Here is a 20,337-nt window from a genome sequence, read left to right on the forward strand (position 1 = left end):
GTGATGGACGGCATGAGCATCGATTCACGCAATTGGGATACGATTACATGCATCAACCAAGTCAGCAAGCCTGACCACCCAATCCCGTTAATCGCCTCTTACGGAAAACATGGGTGGCTGAATCCTCACGGATCCTCACGGGTCTGAGTATGATGTACTGCAAAACTTCATCTGATGCTATTGAATTACCAGTCTGCCACACACTCATTCACCGTCACGGTTCATGACAGAGGGGAGTGTTTCAATGTAAAGATTTACTTTCCGGTAAACTTTTTAATCCACTTGGAGACTGATTTAGTCTGTAGCATGTATCTACACCGAGACATTCGCTCCACTCAGGTTGCGTGGGCGGCACAAAACGTGGCGGGGAAAAGTCGACTCATCATGCTCAATGAAAGCAGGGTGCTCTCTTTTCCCTACATGCTATTGGGCGTCACTGAACTTGACGTCAATAAACAGGGGTTCTTGCGACGGCGTATGTTGTTTAACGCCACACTTAACAATATTCCAGGTATATGGAGGGGGCTATTAAATAATCCAAGTCTGGACAAACCAGTGAATCATATTACAAGCAACATGCAACACCGATGGGGTACGATGACATACAATTAACCAGGTCACCAATCCTCATCACCCATCTGAACTCGCCAACTGAATCCCGTAGGGACCATGTACTTGTGAAATGACTGCATGAGACATCAAGTGAGTGAGTGGGTTGCGCTTTTAACAGTATTCCAGTTTTTATCGCGGCGTGTCAGCTTAATGTAGGAGGAAAGCCCGAAGTGATGCAGGTCTTAGACGTTTACCACTTCGGTGAAATCCACATGCACGGGTATGGTACCCATGTCAGGAATCTTCCTCGTGACGAGCGAACGCTTTAACCACTAGGCTACCCGACCACCCCCATTTCTAGATGTAATTAATACAATATTTAAACATTGTTTTTGTGTCATTATGGTTAACATTAATTGTTGGATTAATTACATGATGTAAAAGCACCTGAACCTTTTGAATTAAACTCGCTGGGACTGGTAATTTATTTACCCTGGCTAGTCCCCCTTTAAGGCTGCCCCCTGCCTCTTTGATTTCTTCAACCCTTCAGTGACCTCATAAACATCCGCCAAAAGCCAAAAACAACTGTCCATCACTTTCTGAAAAAGTTGAGAAGGCTTGAAGGCTTATTTTTTTATTAGAATGACCTACCGCCAAAAGAAATCGGAAACCTACTTTGTTTAAGCCAGGGACATGAAACAAATATTATGGGGTTGTATACTCACCAGGGAGCTGAGAATGAAAATCGAGTGTTCACTGATCCATTGACGGGGTAATAATAGTGTAGCGCTATGAGCATCCGCTTGGTGAATGGAATCTGGCGCATTATATATGCACTTATTATTATTTAATATTATCGTTAAACACATCAATATTAGGATGAGAGTTTAAATGGCAACTTTACACCCTCAGTGAGTGATTGACGAACCATACTAGAAAAAGAAACAGGTTACAGCCGCAAGGTGACTTGAAATAGAGCACAACTCCTGGATTTACAGTAATGCTTTTATTCTTTTTACTTATGTGCTTGGAAACATTAGGGTTATTGAAAAAGTGTTCTACAACAGCTCATCAATAAAATAACAACTCATATTATAATGATATAATTATGACAAACAACAACACATCTTCAATTCAGTCAACATATTTCGACACCTGTTCCTGATGTTGCAAGTGTGATACTTTACATTTTTTCATGATTTGCCAAAGCTTCTCATTACCTTCCTCAAAGAAATAATCAGCTTTGAACTATATTGGTTATCTTTCAGAAGCTAGGAAATCAGATAATTCGTACCAGTGTGTGGCGCCTACTGTTCGTGTTGCCAAAACCTTCACGCTCATGAGTTTTGATTGTAAGCAAAGAGAAGGCTCTGAATTCTTCTTAGTCTGGCATGGACGACATGATGACTGACAAAGTGGTTAAGTAGAGTCTGGTCCTTTCTTCCCAGTGCCAGACAGGAGGCACATGCTAGGATCTTACATGAAGACTGACAGCCAGACAAAGTGGTATTGCAGAGTGGTGGTGTTCCTCACCAATGCCAGACATGGGGCACCTGCCGGGATCTAGGATAACACAACACTGACTACATGATGACTGACAGCCAGACAAAGCGGTATTGCAGAGTGGTGGTGGTCCTCACCAATGCCAGACATGGGGTACCTGCCGGGATCTAGGATAACACAACACTGACTACATGATGACTGACGGCCAGACAAAGCGGTATTGCAGAGTGGTGGTGTTCCTAACCAATGCCAGACATGATGCACCTGCCGGGATCTAGGATAACACAACACTGACTACATGATGACTGACAGCTAGACAAAGCGGTATTGCAGAATGGTGGTGTTCCTCACCAATGCCAGACATTGGGCACCTGCTGGGATCTAGGATAACACACCACTGACTACATGATGACTGACAGCCAGACAAAGCGGTATTGCAGAGTGGTGGTGTTCCTCACCAATGCCAGACATGGGGCACCTGCTGAGATCTCAGACATCAGCTTCAGAAGACCAGGCAGAGAGCAGAATGCCTTCCCATGACCTTGACCTTGTCCCAGAGAAAAGTCTCCATCATTCACAAAGCCAATTATCTGACGTTTCGTACTGCTGATAAGTCTCTCACCAGATGAGCTGGCATTGGACAATTCTTTTTCTGGAGAGAAATCCTTGTTTTCATTATCTTCCTTGCTTGATTCATCTCCATGTGTAAGCATCTTGGCTAAAGCTGCTTCCATGGGATTAGATGGTGTTGCCAGAGCTGACTTAAGATCAATTGTCTTTGTTTTCTTGGACTTTTTGTTTTGTTTTCTTGCCTTTCTTCTCCTTACCCCCTCAGGATCAGGATGCTTTGGTTCACAAGGACCTCCAGTATCAGAGTCCTTGTTAAGACTCTCAAAATCTTCAGATTTGGGGATACAAATGTGAGCAAACTTCAGTGGAACACCTTTCCCATGCATTGTAATCCGAAGAGGAATTAAACATCGAGCATTGGAAGATACTAACTTCTCCAATTCAGCCTTTCCAGGAAATGCATCAAACCTGCTCAAGTTTGAGCCATCACCTTTTCTTTGCATCCTCATGACTTCATTCAACAGCTTCAACATTCGTAGATTCCTGAGGACGAAGATCTGACCAGATGTGGACTGTGGTGCAGTTGTAGATTGCCATTCATCCACTAACTGTGACCAGGGACAAAGGAATGGGTTCTGGACACCCATCTTCACAAAGTTGGGCCGCTTGGCTGGAGGGTTGCGGTCGTACTTCTTCTTCAGCTGATCCTGTTGACCAGCGGCATACTCTTTCCCGGCCTGGGTGTCCGGGAAGTCAGCCGGGAACTGCAGAGTTCCTGCTTCGCGTGACACAGCAGTCGCTTCTCTCAGTCCCCCAACTCTTGCTCCACGGAACACAAGAGCAATATGGAAGGCTGTGCCCCATCCTTGTGGAACAATCACGTCCCACCCACATCCGAACCCCTGGTGGACAGACTTGGGCTGCTGCTGTCTGCTGGCTGAGATGGTAGTCCTATAGCCTGGCCTCTGCAGCAGCAACACGGGTATTCGGGACTCATCCAATCCAAGATCAACAGGCATTCCTGCAACCAAAAAGCCCTCATTACAGAATCACATTAAAAATGCTTTTCAGTTACCTTTCATTGGTAATCAGATTTTATCATTTTTATTGTCATAAAGTAAAATGGAATCTATTAGCAGTCAGACAATAAATTGAAATAACTCATTTAAACATATTTAAGACCAACAACACTATTGCCAAATTTAGATTGAACAAATTCCTATCCACCAACATACAACGGTCAAAGCTACCAAATAGCAACGTATCTGTAACACTTAAGTCCTGGCTGCTTTCATGACACATAAGGGTCTCTACGTGGCAATTGCCATGATTGTTGCACACTTTCACCTGGCACAAGATTTTCACCACGTCTTTTGTTCAGCTCATGGTCAGCCATCTTGGATGACCTCACTTCCTGTCGCACAGCTTCATCCCAGAGAGGAGAAGTCTGGACCAGTTCAGCATCAGTAGGGCTGGACTGTGTCTGCTCAACTTAAATAGAACTGGATAATCACTTCACTAAGCTATGAACCGTTATCAAATGACAAGAAGCAAATGACATGAATCTCAGACCAGGGCAGGACTTGAACCCACGACCTCCAACAGTAAGTTGGCGCTCTACCTCTGAGCTACCTGGTCCTGTGAAATGTTGACGTTTTGGTACACAACTACATCTGAACAACAATGAAAGACATCACATTACAGGCAACTATTACATTCCAAACTCACTACAAACTCAAATAGTTGATAAGGTCATGACACCCAGTTAGCTGTGAAGAAATCAATGAAGGTCTACTGCTGGAGTACATGTACTAAAACTCAATCTCATTAAAGTCAGATCTAAATTCTCGCTGCCGCTAAACAAAGATCTGGGGACATCCCATTATGGGTCACATCAGACCGACCTTTCGCAAACTTTGAACGACCACTGAAATTACTAAGAAAATGCCGACATAGGCAAATTAGAAAACAACTTTCTCAAGCTCTACAGCACTCGTTTCAACCTGGCAACTTCCATTTCAGACTTCGCCTGAAAAATATGTTGACACAGTTCTCGATTCAAATTTTGAAAACTGAACAAACATTAGGGAATGTCTAATAGAGGATTGAGATTTTATGGCAGTGCTTCCCACGTACTGTGCAACGCCTCTTCCGTTCAAATGTTTCTATCATGGAAGTGAGAGATAGACGGTGATTTTGACAGAATCAGTCGTACGGGCCGTAACTGTCGTTCAAAATACCCCGTGTAAATGTTTTCGTGGTTGCATGATTAGAAAACACATTCCAACTGTCACTTTCATGATCTGGAAAGCGATGCTTTGATTAGTCGGATATAAGGTCCTTCTGACGTGACCCGTAATGGGATGTCCTCAGATCTTTGTTTAGAGATAGCGAGAACTAAGATCTTATTTTATGAGATTGACTGACTAAAACTTCAACACCTTTAAATTTTCACATCAGAGTTACCAGGTCTATGGCAAGGACCCCATCATGCTTAACTTCATACACGGCTTGGGATGCATAACATACTGACAGGACGACACATGGCTACAGATATAAATGAAAACAATCAGAAAAAAACAATTCCACTTAGTCACACCAGACACATGGATGAGAATTGGATATTTTCTTTTCCAGCTGAAACTTATTTGCAATGGAGCATGGTACATAAATTGGGCCGTTTATGGGGGAAGCATTTCTTGTATTTTGAATGAGTGAGTGAGTATGGTTTTACGCCGCTTTTAGCAATATTCCAGCAATATCTTGGCGGGGGAAACCAGATGGGCCTCACACATTGTACCCATGTCGGGAATCGAACTTGGGTTTTTAAGTGTGAGGATCGAACGCTTTAACCACTAGGCTACCCGACTACTCCTCTTGTATTTTGAAGAGAGTTGTCTATCATGTCAGGTTGTTAGCTGTTCCCTTTTCAGAGGAATCAGGCACACATGCATGGTTTTATTCCAAATCCTACCCGAAAAGTTCAAACCCTGCAGTAGCCTGCACATACAGGATACTGCTACACCAAAACACGAACAGTTACCTTCCACTTTGGGCATTACTTTAATCTTCTTGGGTGGCAGTAACAGTCGGGGATCTCGGACTGTCAGTGCAACCACCTGTGAAGGCGGAGCTTCTGTTGCTGACTGACATCTCTTCAGCCAATCAGATACCAGCTTCTGTTTTGCACAACTACTTTGATTGTCTTCCCTTGCATAAAACTTCTGCCACCAGAGGGAGCCTGTTACATCTGTTACACTGACATCACTGGGCTGCAACACCTTAGCTACAATAGCCTGTGATGTGTGACCAGTAAGACGGAACCTACACAGGCTGTCTTTCAAGGACTTGAGTTTGATACCACCAGCTTTAAACTGGAGATCCCTTAAGTCAGTTTTCTCAGGGCTGCAATCTTCAGTTTTCCCATCCGTTTTCTCTTTGCCATTCTGCAAGGGTGTCTCTTCTTTGTGTGGACTGACACCAAATTCTAGTGTCACGCACTTAACTAATTCCTGCCAGATGTTTTCAAAACTCGCTGGATGACTCCACATCCACAGCTGTCTGTCTGTGCTGTCTTCCGACTGCGGAGGTCTCCACAGGAAGGACACGCGACCAATTGCCTGGTACGGATACTGGTCCTGACTAAACATCACCGTCTCGCCCCACTTGCTTCCCTTCACATACTGCTTGCCTAGAAGGGTGGGTCCTGAAACAATCATCCTCAACACTCACAGGACAAGGAAGACACACAGGTGAAATAGGGTCTAGCAACATGTGTGAGTATTTCTGCTTGTACCAGTCAGGACTAATGCCAATTTTTTAGTGCTAGTCTACTGAGATACCATGCCGCAGTTAAACATGGATTTCAATCAGCATGCCGACTCCAAGCGGACCAGTTCTCACTTATCCGCTAATGCCGAATGCAAGGCAGGGAAACAACAAGTACCATCTTTTAATGTCTTTTGTTATGTAACGGCTGGGGCACAGACCTTCTCCAGGGAGCCGCTCTACCCACTACAGCATAGAGGCAGCCCGAGAATAAACACTTAGATTTGTATCTATATCTCTTCAGTATCAACACCCTTCTCTCTCTCTATTCATTATCGGATGTAGAACTGGAAATTTTGTGGCATAGCATTACATATATATGCAATCACCTGAAGCACCACATTAGTTAACAGCACCTGGGAAACTTACTCTCCCGACTACTGATACATTAACTTTTACATCTTGCGGGTCTATTAGGCAGCGAACACTATCTTATATTTTCCTACACAAACTAGCATGTCATGTGTTTTTACCATGCAGACATTTTGACAACTGAAATGAGCGATTTAAAATGTCTGAGATTATCAATCACACAATTAATATTACAAACATTAGATATTTTGTGTTGAAGGGGGTAAACAATCCAATTATAAAAGAGTCTACTTATTCTGGGATGGAAAGAAGTAAACAAGACCTATTGACTGCTTAATCTTTCAATAATAATGGCCTGCCACTTTCTCACCTCACCTGTTTGGTCCGACACCATGTGTGACAGACAGAGTCTGATGCTGTCTTCCCGGCCGGTCATCTCGATACAACCCTCATACGAGACATCCTACAACAAGAGACCCACATCATGCAAAGTTAAACACAGGCAACATCCTACAACACAAGGCCCACGCCATCCACAGCTCAACACGGGAGACATCCTACAACACAAGGCCCACACCATCCACAGCTAAACACAGGAGACATTCTACAACACAAGGCCCACACCATCCACAGCTCAACATAGGAGACATTCTACAACACAAGGTCCACACCATCCACAGCTCAACACAGGAGACATCCTACATCACAAGGCCCACGCCATCCACACCTAAACACAGGAGACATTCTACAACACAAGGTCCACACAATCCACAGCTCAACACAGGAGACATTCTACAACACAAGGCCCACACTATCCACAGGAGACATCCTACAACATAAGGCCCACACCATCCACAGCTAAACACAGGAGACCTCATGGACAAATCTGAGTTATACTACAGACCAAAGTTCCAGTTTCCAGGGCTTTTTGAAAGAAGATTCCATGCCATACACTATCTCACATTTACCCATCTTCACGAGGCAAGGGAGTTAACTGACTTTCAAAGTCCAGTTTCCACCCTTGCCGAACTAGGCTGGAATTCCTGGGCTCAATCGTAGCGCCACCAGTGGTTATTACAAGTCATGTCCCTTCTAAGCCTCTCCTATGGACCAATCAGATTCCACCTCTCGTATCACTTGCAGTTGTATGAAACAAAATGGCGGCGCCCAGTCAAGACGATCTGCTCGATAATCAAGATCTATATTGTGATAACACGGGTCTTACATCACGAAATGCATCAAACTGCGTGAGCACCTTGATTAAAAACATGAAACGATTTGGAAAATATTTGTTGACATCGAGTTGGCAGTGTACATGCTTTGCAAATCCTGTAATCGACTGAAATCTACACGACAGTTTACCAACCGGATTTCGATTTCGTTGCACGATTTTGATTGGACTATGCATAGACTCATTAGTCCAGCCAAAATGTAACTCCATAATACCAGCCTAGTTCGGCAAGGGTGGAAACTGGACTTTTACAGTCAGTTAACTCTTTTGCCTTGAGAAGATGACATGTACCTCACTCTCAGAGGGTTATTGATAATGCTGTCCAAAACCCTTCTCAGAATAATCGCAATTAAGTGCAGAATACATGATTCTACATTGCGGCTCACATTACCTGCAACAGGCAGTATTTATCTGCCGCCCGGTGACAGGCTCTCATGCTCTTGTCATTGGGATGATCAGGAAGGCGATAGCCCCACTTCTCTATCATATGGAACCTCTTGGCATGCCAGATGTGTGTCTCCAGCCATGACACCCTCCGCTGACGCCGCTGGTACTCGGACATCAAGTTCTTGGGCCGACGCCTGTGTTTCCTGCTTGGCCTCTTCGTAGAACCGGTACGCTCAATCTGTCAGTGGAATTAGCAAAGCGGTATTTAACTCTTGGACTTCGCAGGAAACAGGAGGAGGAAAATGTCCCTACTGTGTGACATATAGAGAACTTACAGATGTCGGCTCCTACACGGAACTATATTTCATTATCAGTCACAGACGTAACGTGTACGCGTGACGGCTCAGCCGTCTCTTGTACGCGAGACGGTGCGGTCCGCAGTACTCAGTGAAGCGCTTGATACTAATTAATTCAATCACCGTGGCTGTGCTGTCACCCGCGACCTCCGCGAAAGTAATTAAAGCGCTATGTAAAATCACCCACTGCCGAGAGGGACCACAACAATCCACCCAAGGTCGTGACTGGCGGCTCGCGTGTGCATCGGGGCATCCGCCTTCCTATTTTCACATACCCTATTTTCGAACAGTTAAAACATGTCAACATGTCATTCTGGACTGGATACACTTGAAAGTGTACACGTCGAAGCTAGCGACCAGTTATCGCCATTTTTCATGTTATTTCTGGCATATTCCGTGTATACTCTGACCTCGTGGTACCGCGGCATTCATCGTATCGCGGCATTTGTGATTTCCGGTCGCTCACGCGGGACACGCCTTTTAGCGGGTGTCTGTTATGACAATCAGTAACCAGGAAGTGCTCGCTCCGTAAACAATTTCAATTTCCTCGGAATGTTCCGTCTGCTGCAAGTTAGGGGTCATTATCGCATTGATACTTACTTCTGGTATCTTTTATTTTTTTATTATTGCCTTACCCCCATCTGTCAATGGACAGCGATATGACCGGCAGTTTCCCAAATAAACTTTCTCTCTCGAGCTGAACTAGCTCATCTACATATTCATGGAGACTAATAAGGTAACGGAAGTTACGTAGCCCGCACATTTTCCCGCGCTGTGGTCAGGATATATTAGGAGATAATTAGGGCCAAAATTTCATACTTAGCAGTACTTTCTTCACTAGTAGCCAAATCATAAATACATACTTTTGGCATAACAGGAGTGAATAATCATAAATGTTAGTGAGTGCCATTTGTTCCGTTTATGACAAGTACCGCGAAACCCGAGGCTGCAGGCTACAAAGTTGAATGTACCAATAACTTTAATTTTTGTGAAACTGTGAGCATATGCGCTTTCTTGAATAAGATTCAGTTGATTTCGGTTATAGCGTTACAATGTCTGTCTGTGCTACGATAGGGAACAGTGGAAACTTTACCGGTGACTTATTGTACCAGCTCTCGCAATCGCCTTACAGCACGTGATCACGCCCACAGTTCCAGTTTACAAATTACATTTTGGGGATATTCCAGTTTTCGCGCTCAATATTATTTTAATTCACCAAAATTAATAAGAAATGCTATTATCAATTTGTTCTTTGCAAACTGACAATATTCCCCAAATTCGATCTTGCTTATCCCTATGTGTACCTCAAATAGATTTCAGAATTGTATTTTGAGGAAGATAGGATATTGAAGATATTGAGCAAGGTGAATATTGCGGGTTTTGAAAAAATATTTCCGCACAAGAGTCCTTTTGATCATTGTTTTCGGATAAATATTTCTCCCTTGTTATGAAAACTAAGACTCTCAAAACTAAAATGAGATGCAACCACGTGCGCGCTATAACGGTTAGCGATAATTGTTCCTCGGCGATATAACAAGAAAAACTATCAAAATGTCCGATCACGTGATATACAATTTAGCCTTTTGTGGCAGTGGAGAAACGCTTAGTCATCATGATAAATCCACCTGATTGCGGTTCGCTCTATTCTTGCTGCGCCAAACGACACCTATCTGAGCAGCAGCCACATTGACGTGTTTTTGTTGTCGATTAGTGTATACACGATCATTATCATATTATGCGCAGTATCCTATATTTTCTGTTCTGCTTGGCATTGTTTTATATGCAGATATTAAAAATACCGCATGTATTTTCTCGTAAATTATAGGCCGGAAATAGCAATCAGCTCACATCTACCTGTTCGTCAGCGGTGTTTCTGGAAATAAATCCGTTCATTGATGCACGATTCGTATATCTGAAAAGTATTGAATGGAATATTCAATCGTGTAATAACAGGATTTCCGGTGTTATGCTAATTTGCATCTTGTGATTACGCGATCTAATTGAAGAGGAGCCGGCGAGACGACTGACCCGCGTTTTGTTGTCCTCATAATAAAGTGATGAGAATAGAATAGAATACTACAATGATGAAAGCGCTTATAACGAAATAACGGGTATAGAGAGAACCCGTGTGTATTGTCAACGACAATGTTTACGATAGCGAACGGTTAATACCTGAGCTTGGCTGCTCACGTGTCAACAGTCAGCCTATCAAAATGCGCGTTGTTAAACGACAATATACAACTGAAGGCAATTGGTGCTGGTACCGTGTTCTCAAATTACAGCCTCAATTGCACAAGGACAGTGACAGTGATTAACTATAGCACAGTATTTGCTGCAAGAACTTTGATAGTAGGCTCGTTAAAAACAAAGAAGGTGCTAACAGTATAAAATATATTTCGTTTGTAAAAGTCTGGAGGATTACTATTTATACGTATCCCCTCGAGAGACCCGGAAGTTACCTATATACGATTCTCGCACCAATTGATGCCCCCTCCCATATAATTTTTTAACTGGTGGTGTAATGACAGCAGACGAAATTGAATTATGTTCTTGTATGAACACAATTGAAAACAGGCAATGATAATGTATAGCATTTCGTATTTAATCCCGTATTATCAGTAACATGACAATGTCTGAAATAATATAAATATAGACGAGTGCATATTTTAACACGATACAGTTGTATATTGATCGATCAGAAGGGGATTAGCCAGTGTGAGCCAGTCGGTGGTCAGACTATGCCCACAACTAAGCGGTTTTAATCACCTGCATCACATGTAGGTCCGTGCTGTTTCATATTGAATATATGTTGTTACCGTTTAGCAATTGCTATTTTATGAACAAATATCCATGCACGACGTAGTGGTTTATGTCATGTAAACTAATGCAACTGTTCAACAATTGTTAATTCATTCGTCATATTTAGATTTGTCAAGCGTGAGCATAACCGTTTATTCATCCACACTAGACTAAAGTTATGGATCAGCTGACGAAAAGGTTTTCGTCCTTAGTTCAATATGTGCATTCTTTCCGTGGACCTACTGGATGGGGATCCGAAGTTTTTCCAGTCACTACACACGCGTCGGTGTATCCTGTAGTGGTATTTTCCACAATTTATGGGTAAGTAAGGAACTGTAGCAGCGTACTAGTTCAATTTCTATTCCGCTACCAAACTTTATTTTAAAAGCGCATGCGTGTAACCACAAACGTTAGACGGATGACGTGTTATGCTACAACAAATATACTACTGATAATAGTTGATGTCATTGATTCGACGGGATTTGGGAATATAACATATGCCGAAACAACTCGACTTACCCTAATGGTTACTCGACAGTTCTGAGGCTTGCGAAGTAAAGATGAAACCCACACTTGTGGAACATGCAACCGTTCAAAGATATCATAAATTTTCATAAATGGTCTACAAACAGCTATACACACAGCATTCGATGTATTCGAAATAACTGAAAAACAGGTATTCATCAATTGGATGAAATCGACATGTCTTTTTTATTCTGCAGATATCATGCTTTCCGGGTATAACCACCAATCGCCTTGCCGTTGAACATGATGAAGATTCACCAAGAACCGGGCAACCAATTCGACACCTCAGCCATCAACTGCTGCTACCAGATGGACAATGTGTGGGTAGGGTCCCAAAGACCTGGCGTCATCACGTCAGCGATGAATGATGGATCTCTGCAGAACGCTACCCCGTTCTTTCACGATAGATTTAGTGCAGTAAATTCACCACGACAGTGGTCCAATGTTAATCCCTTTTAAGTCTCCAACAGGCACACGCTTGATCAAAAACCGAAAACTGGCAGGATTCCAGAAGATGACTTGTACTGTTGAGACAGACACACATGTATATTATCATGATTTTTTTGGTCATTGTATAGTTTTATGAATAAATAAGTCTTGGGAACAGTTGTGTCAATTACTATCCTCTGATAATCCCATTATGAAAGAACACGTAACCGGTGCTTATGCAGATTAGTTAACCTCAATAAGTGTCAATTCCAATCCAAGTTGAATCACTACTCGCACCAATCGGCAGCATATCAGGGACGTGCATACTGATTTCGCTTAGCAACTCGAATCACACATGTGGGTAGGCTGTGTCAGCCATATCCAAAGGAAGCCAACGAAATTATACAAGCACGGTTTCTGCGAAGTCTTTGATAGGCATATATAATGGTTTACATCGCTTTAGCATAAATGACCTAATAAAGTATAAATAAATCAATCTCTGGTGGGGAGGGGGTTGGGGGGGGGTACAAACCCACAAGCAAATCCAATTTTATATTTACTTTACCGCATCTATGGGGTATGGTGTGAATAATGAAAAAAAATATATATTTGGAATTGTATATTGTATTTGGAAATATACATTGTGAGCGCGCACACGGCCAGTTCTTCAGGGCCATGTATAGGTACGGGGAGGGACCTGTAGGATTTATGACCACCTCAAATTGCACTGAATATACAGGCAGTCTCGGCAATTAGGTAAAACACGTGCGATGCAGTAGTATATTCTATATAGTAGTGTATTCTGCGTGCGTGATAGGCCGTTTGGACCAGATTATATAATTTCCTGTCCACCTGTGCTCGGGTATATTTTGTGTATAAAGAAAGTTTATCGTGTCATACATGTTCCAAGACATCATCTCACAAATTAATGTATATTCTGTCCTAAATATTGATCTGACAGTCATTAAAAGTGCCGATACGTCGATCGTTCGCGAGGCAAGATTTACAAACAATTGCCGATAACCCCCGAGCTCACTCGGCCATGCTCGCCTTATTTTCACCCCCCACTGCGGTTGTGCAGGGTATCACGTGATCGAACCTTTCTCTTGTTAGAAAACTAACGCACCTATTCTGAAATAAGAGTGAGCGAGTTAATTGTTAACGTCGAATCGGTATTATTTCAGCCATATGGCGACGAGACCAAGTTAATATGTTTACATTTTGAACAGAGGTGCCTAATGCATGCCTTTCGGACCGTTTCAAGTATTCTTTTACATAATCATATAGAGATGCTAATTAAACTGCGACAGTGAGGTGCATGACAAACACCATGCAAAATGACGCCAATTATTCGTTAGTTTTGATGTTAAATTGTTCGATAACAAGTATTACAACAGTCAATAACTACGTTTGTTTGTTTTTATGGACATCTGTAATCTATGGATGTTGACCAGGCAGTCACGCCTACAAGTGACTCCCCCTCAGGCCGTGTTTCACTGCTTGTTCGGAGAGCCGTCTCTCGTACGCGTAACGGGGCTGTGGGACGACTTGTTTAGCAACTGCGAGCAGTTTAAGGAAAGTAGATATGTTTCAACGCGCTGGCACATAGGTGTGCGTTGGTGTGCCTGAATAAGTATTTATATGTTGTTACACTACGACGAATAAGCTTTAAGAAAATACTGAAATTATGTATCTGAAAAATATGCACATAGGAGAAAATCGCTGTCCAAATCGACAAAGTTGGCTCCAATTCCTACATTTCTCTCCAAATTTGACTCCTTTAATTTATTTTTCTACTTTGTATATCGTTCGATAACAAGCATCTAACAGTCAGCTACGTATATTTGTTTATATAATCACATAGGAAGTGTGTAGAAACGGTTTTTTGGTGTCACATGCAGACATCTGTAATCCTTCGACGGGCAGTCACGCCTACAAGTGACTATCTCTCAGGACGTGTTTCACTGCTTGTTCGGAGAGCCGTCTCTCGTACGCGTAACGGGGCTGTGGGAAGACTTGTTTAGCAACTGCGAGCAGTTTGAGGAAAGTAGATATGTTTCAACGCGCTGGCACATAGGTGTGCGTTGGTGTGCGTGAAATAAGTTATATATGTTGTTATACAACGACGAATAAGCTTTAAGAAAATACTGAAATTATGTATCTGAAAAATATGCACATAGGAGAAAATCGCTGTCCAAAATCGACAAAGTTGGCTCCAATTTCGTACATTTCTCTCCAAATTTGACCCCTTTAATTTATTTTTCTACTTTTTATATCATTCGATAACAAGCATCTAACAGTCAACTACGTATATTTGTTTATATAATCACATTGGAAGTGTGTAGAGACGTTTTTTTGGTGTCACATGCAGACATCTGTAATCCTTCGACAGGCAGTCACGCCTACAAGTGACTCTCTCTCAGGCCGTGTTTCACTGCTTGTTCGGAGAGCCGTCTCTCGTACGCGTAACGGGGCTGTGGGACGACTTGTTTAGCAACTGCGAGCAGTTTGAGGAAAGTAGATATGTTTCAACGCGCTGGCACATAGGTGTGCGTTGGTGTGCGTGAAATAAGTTATATATGTTGTTATACAACGACGAATAAGCTTTAAGAAAATACTGAAATTATGTATCTGAAAAATATGCACATAGGAGAAAATCGCTGTCCAAAATCGACAAAGTTGGCTCCAATTTCGTACATTTCTCTCCAAATTTGACCCCTTTAATTTATTTTTCTACTTTGTATATCGTTCGATAACAAGCATCTAACAGTCAACTACGTATATTTGTTTATATAATCACATAGGAAGTGTGTAGAGACGTTTTTTTGGTGTCACATGCAGACATCTGCAATCCTTCGACAGGCAGTCACGCCTACAAGTGACTCTCTCTCAGGCCGTGTTTCACTGCTTGTTCGGAGAGCCGTCTCTCGTACGCGTAACGGGGCTGTGGGACGACTTGTTTAGCAACTGCGAGCAGTTTGAGGAAAGTAGATATGTTTCAACGCGCTGGCACATAGGTGTGCGTTGGTGTGCGTGAAATAAGTTATATATGTTGTTATACAACGACGAATAAGCTTTAAGAAAATACTGAAATTATGTATCTGAAAAATATGCACATAGGAGAAAATCGCTGTCCAAAATCGACAAATTTGGCTCCAATTTCGTACATTTCTCTCCAAATTTGACCCCTTTAATTTATTTTTCTACTTTGTATATCGTTCGATAACAAGCATCTAACAGTCAACTACGTATATTTGTTTATATAATCACATAGGAAGTGTGTAGAGACGTTTTTTTGGTGTCACATGCAGACATCTGCAATCCTTCGACAGGCAGTCACGCCTACAAGTGACTCTCTCTCAGGCCGTGTTTCACTGCTTGTTCGGAGAGCCGTCTCTCGTACGCGTAACGGGGCTGTGGGACGACTTGTTTAGCAACTGCGAGCAGTTTGAGGAAAGTAGATATGTTTCAACGCGCTGGCACATAGGTGTGCGTTGGTGTGCGTGAAATAAGTTATATATGTTGTTATATAACGACGAATAAGCTTTAAGAAAATACTGAAATTATGTATCTGAAAAATATGCACATAGGAGAAAATCGCTGTCCAAAATCGACAAATTTGGCTCCAATTTCGTACATTTCTCTCCAAATTTGACCCCTTTAATTTATTTTTCTACTTTGTATATCGTTCGATAACAAGCATCTAACAGTCAACTACGTATATTTGTTTATATAATCACATAGGAAGTGTGTAGAGACGTTTTTTTGGTGTCACATGCAGACATCTGCAATCCTTCGACAGGCAGTCACGCCTACAAGTGACTCTCTCTCAGGCCGTGTTTCACTGCTTGTTCGGAGAGCCGTCTCTCGTACGCGTAACGGGGCTGTGGGACGACTTGTTTAGCAACTGCGAGCAGTTTGAGGAAAGTAGATATGTTTCAACGCGCTGGCACATAGGTGTGCGTTGGTGTGCGTGAAATAAGTTATATATGTTGTTATACAACGACGAATAAGCTTTAAGAAAATACTGAAATTATGTATCTGAAAAATATGCACATAGGAGAAAATCGCTGTCCAAAATCGACAAAGTTGGCTCCAATTTCGTACATTTCTCTCCAAATTTGACCCCTTTAATTTATTTTTCTACTTTTTATATCATTCGATAACAAGCATCTAACAGTCAACTACGTATATTTGTTTATATAATCACATTGGAAGTGTGTAGAGACGTTTTTTTGGTGTCACATGCAGACATCTGCAATCCTTCGACAGGCAGTCACGCCTACAAGTGACTCTCTCTCAGGCCGTGTTTCACTGCTTGTTCGGAGAGCCGTCTCTCGTACGCGTAACGGGGCTGTGGGACGACTTGTTTAGCAACTGCGAGCAGTTTGAGGAAAGTAGATATGTTTCAACGCGCTGGCACATAGGTGTGCGTTGGTGTGCGTGAAATAATTGATATATGTTGTTATACTACGACGAATAAGCTTTAAGAAAATACTGAAATTATGTTTCTGAAAAATATGCACATAGATGAAAATCGCTGTCCAAAATCGGCAAATTTGACTCTTTTAATTTCAATATGTTATGTGCATTACTCATTTTTTCACAGAAATACTTTGTTTTCCAACAATTTTACTTCCACCTAAAAATATATTACCCACTGCAAAATTGTTTTTCTAATACGTGATCAAAATACATTTCCTCCTTGTTCTAACCACGAAACTACGCGCTAAATAAATATCGTGCATATTACACGCATCATTCTGATTCAGACACATTTAGTGTAACAAGACGGATGTTCCGATTGAACATTTTAGTCAGGCATAGGTTACCTCCCTTTATCGGCTTGTCGACCAGTCACTTGTACGCGAGACGGTTCGCGCAGTTTCGAAGAAAGTAAACATGTTTCAACGCGATGGAAAATGGGTGTGCGTTGGTGTGCGTGAAATAATTTATATATTTTGTAACTCTACGATGAATGAGCTTTTAGAAAATACTACGTGTTAGTTTCTGAAAAATATGTACATAGGAGAAAATCGCTGTCAAAAACAGAACATTTTGCTCGATTTTTACACATTTTTCTCCCAATTTGACCGTTTATTATTTTTCTTATGACATTTTTTTCATGTCATTCGATAACTAGTAGGATAATCAATAACTGTACTTAATTTTGTTTTATTATTTTCACAAATAACGCTTGTAGAGACATTTTTGTGCAACAGGCAGAAATCCATGGTCCACTGACAGACCGTCACGCATACGCGTGACCCCTCTCAGGGGGTCACTTGTACGCGAGACGGGAGAGCCGTCTCGCGTACACGTTACGTCCTCTACTGATTATACACTGGTACAGTGTGTGAGTGAGTGAGTGAGTGAGTTGGGTTTTAAACGCCGCTTTTAACAGTATTCCCTTATATTGCAGCGTGTCAGCTTAATGTGGGAGGAAAGCCCGAAGTGATGCAGGTCTCAGACGTTTACCACTTCAGTGAAACCCACAAGCACGGGTATGGTGCTGACAAACCTAGAAACATAATCAGGGCGATCCGGGATTCGAACCCACAATCACAGGTTTCTGGCGTGCCCAAGGTATGCAACTCTGCACAGCGAGACCTTAGACTTGACCACCAGTGCCCCCTACACTGGTATAGGTTAGCATAGCTGAAAGAATTGGAACTGTTAGCGCTGGACAGCCTAATGACTTATTAGCTATGTGATTCTGTGTACAGTGCACAGAGCAAAGTTGGTGGCAGAGAGGAGGTGGATGGGTAATGTGACAGTTAACCTTCTGGTGCCTCATAAGGCAGCTTGGATTGTATGTTCCCCAGGAAGCTGAGAATGAAATTCAAGTGCACACTGATCCATTGTCTGGGTAATAATGTAATGCTTTGATAAGCTTTAGTGTGTGGATTTAACACATCATAAATATGCACATTATTATTCTTATTATTAGAATCATATTGCCCCTTATTGTCCTCAAACTGGTACCCCATAGAATGTAACTGTTAAATGAAGACCTCTTTAGCGGCCACCTCCCTCAGTCTTCTGGGCAGCCTCTGTATGTTGTGACTGAGTGCACGGCGCCGCATGTGGCGAGGTAGGCGCTGCGACACAAGCTTCGTCCCTCCAATCTTATCAACATGATTTGTCAATGCAATGATTTCTGTTGCTCTATTTTCGACAAGGTCTACAATCTTCACACCTGTCAACACAGCAAGAGATGAGACAAGTTAGCATGTCAGTGCTTATGTGTCAAACCATACAACTATATACTATATGTACATACTAATATATATCAATACACAGTTTACATGATATACAGCTTTTCTACTGGACAAGTAAACGGCCACACTGCCACGAAGCCGATGTTCATAACATCGTGAATGACACATTTTGATGGTCATACATTCTTCATTCTTGTAATGATATAATCACTGACAAGGTACTTCCACAGTCTATTTCACTAATATCAACATTACTTGTTCAAAATGTAAAGGAAAGTTAAATCCTTTGGTCAACACTTTAAATACACAATAACAATAACACTTGAATTAAATAAAACATGGATACATGCAGAATTCGGCTATCATGACACAACAATCATTGCTACAATCCAGTTGTAGGCTATATGTTGAAAATGACTGAACCTACTTGCGGGAGCATGGCTGAGAATGTCATGGTTGCTCTTATTCTCAGATTCTCTTTTCACTTTTCCACTCAAATCACTGGAGATTGAGCGTTTCCTTTTGCGAGTCCCACTACCAGTCACTTCGCTTTGAGACATGTCGGTTGGAATCCATAAACACTAGCTTCCAGTTAGGTAAGAGAGCTTAAACGTTTATCAACAAATACCTGGAATGAAATTATTATCAGTTAACGTAACAACGATGTACATTCAGTAAATTCTAACATATTGAGAGGGTAGTAAGACCTGAAACAACTGAGGGAAATAATGCTTGTTGGGGTAGGTTCTAATAACAATTCTATGTTGGACACAATAAGAGACAATGTTAATTTCTTCAACATGGACTGACAATGAAAAGACATACAATGTAATCAGATTGTTGTACATGGAGTTTTATAAACATATCTTGTAGTGAAATCATGTTGAGATGTTTTTATTTCATGGATGATAAGGTAACTAAATTTGATCAAAATCTTATTAATTTGTCTTTGCTCGATAGATCAAAATAGACCTATATATTCCATCATCATATACCTATCGCAAAGAGCAAAATCTGGTTATTTGAATAGTAATTGATATTTCTGAAAGGTTATTTTGAGAAATTGATATTCAACTATGCATTTTCAATATTACGTTCCTACTAACATGACGAAATTCATCAAGAAACCAACTGAAATTTATGGTTCTCTGAAGAGATTTTACTGCCGCTTACCATAATATATGTCGCCCTGGCTTGAGCGAAAGGCTAAGGTGTCGATATCAACTCGCGGTCAATATTGGCAATAACTATAATTGCTTATATAAAGATTGCTACCTAACTCTTACCAACATAAAGTGTGTCCTTGTCTTATAATAATCTATTACTGTGTCCGTGTTGCCGTTACTGGCGTAAGTCAAGTGCCGTTATTCGTTGTGCGTCTTCAAACGAATTTTATGACGAGGCATACGAGTTTATCACGACAGTACACACGGCCTATCAACTACTCTTGGTTGACATGGACGACCTCGACAGTGCGCATTATTTTTTGTGTCATACGTTGACGGCTGAAATGTATGAAATATTCGTTTTACCTGAAAGCATGCCTTCACTTCAGCTCTAACACAGTGCGTGGTACCTATGTTACACCCGTGGACTGAGCTCCGTCTCTATGAATAATTTGTGG

General features: G+C 41.8%; 1 protein-coding gene across 2 annotated transcripts; it reads right to left on the reverse strand.

The window, feature by feature from the left end:
* Positions 1-1,549: 1,549 nt before the first annotated feature.
* On the reverse strand, positions 1,550-20,315 carry LOC124153050 (ribonucleases P/MRP protein subunit POP1-like). Of its 2 annotated transcripts, none has more exons than XM_046526163.2 (8): positions 20,246-20,315; positions 19,141-19,341; positions 18,507-18,691; positions 8,388-8,621; positions 7,141-7,228; positions 5,669-6,331; positions 3,973-4,116; positions 1,550-3,646 (listed from the first exon to the last, which is right to left on the reverse strand). In XM_046526163.2, exons 2-8 carry the CDS (start codon positions 19,271-19,273, stop codon positions 2,457-2,459), a joined length of 2,637 nt encoding a protein of 878 aa, XP_046382119.2. In that variant the 5' UTR covers positions 19,274-19,341; positions 20,246-20,315; the 3' UTR covers positions 1,550-2,456. The 2 variants fall into 2 exon arrangements, with proteins under 2 accessions (XP_046382119.2, XP_048255993.1); XM_048400036.1 differs by lacking the exon at positions 20,246-20,315 and adding an exon at positions 20,000-20,233.
* Positions 20,316-20,337: the final 22 nt, after the last annotated feature.

Source organism: Haliotis rufescens, unplaced genomic scaffold (genome assembly GCF_023055435.1).
Source record: "Haliotis rufescens isolate VD_foot unplaced genomic scaffold, xgHalRufe1.0.p SCAF_2, whole genome shotgun sequence".
NCBI classification, from domain to species: Eukaryota; Metazoa; Mollusca; class Gastropoda; order Lepetellida; family Haliotidae; genus Haliotis; species Haliotis rufescens.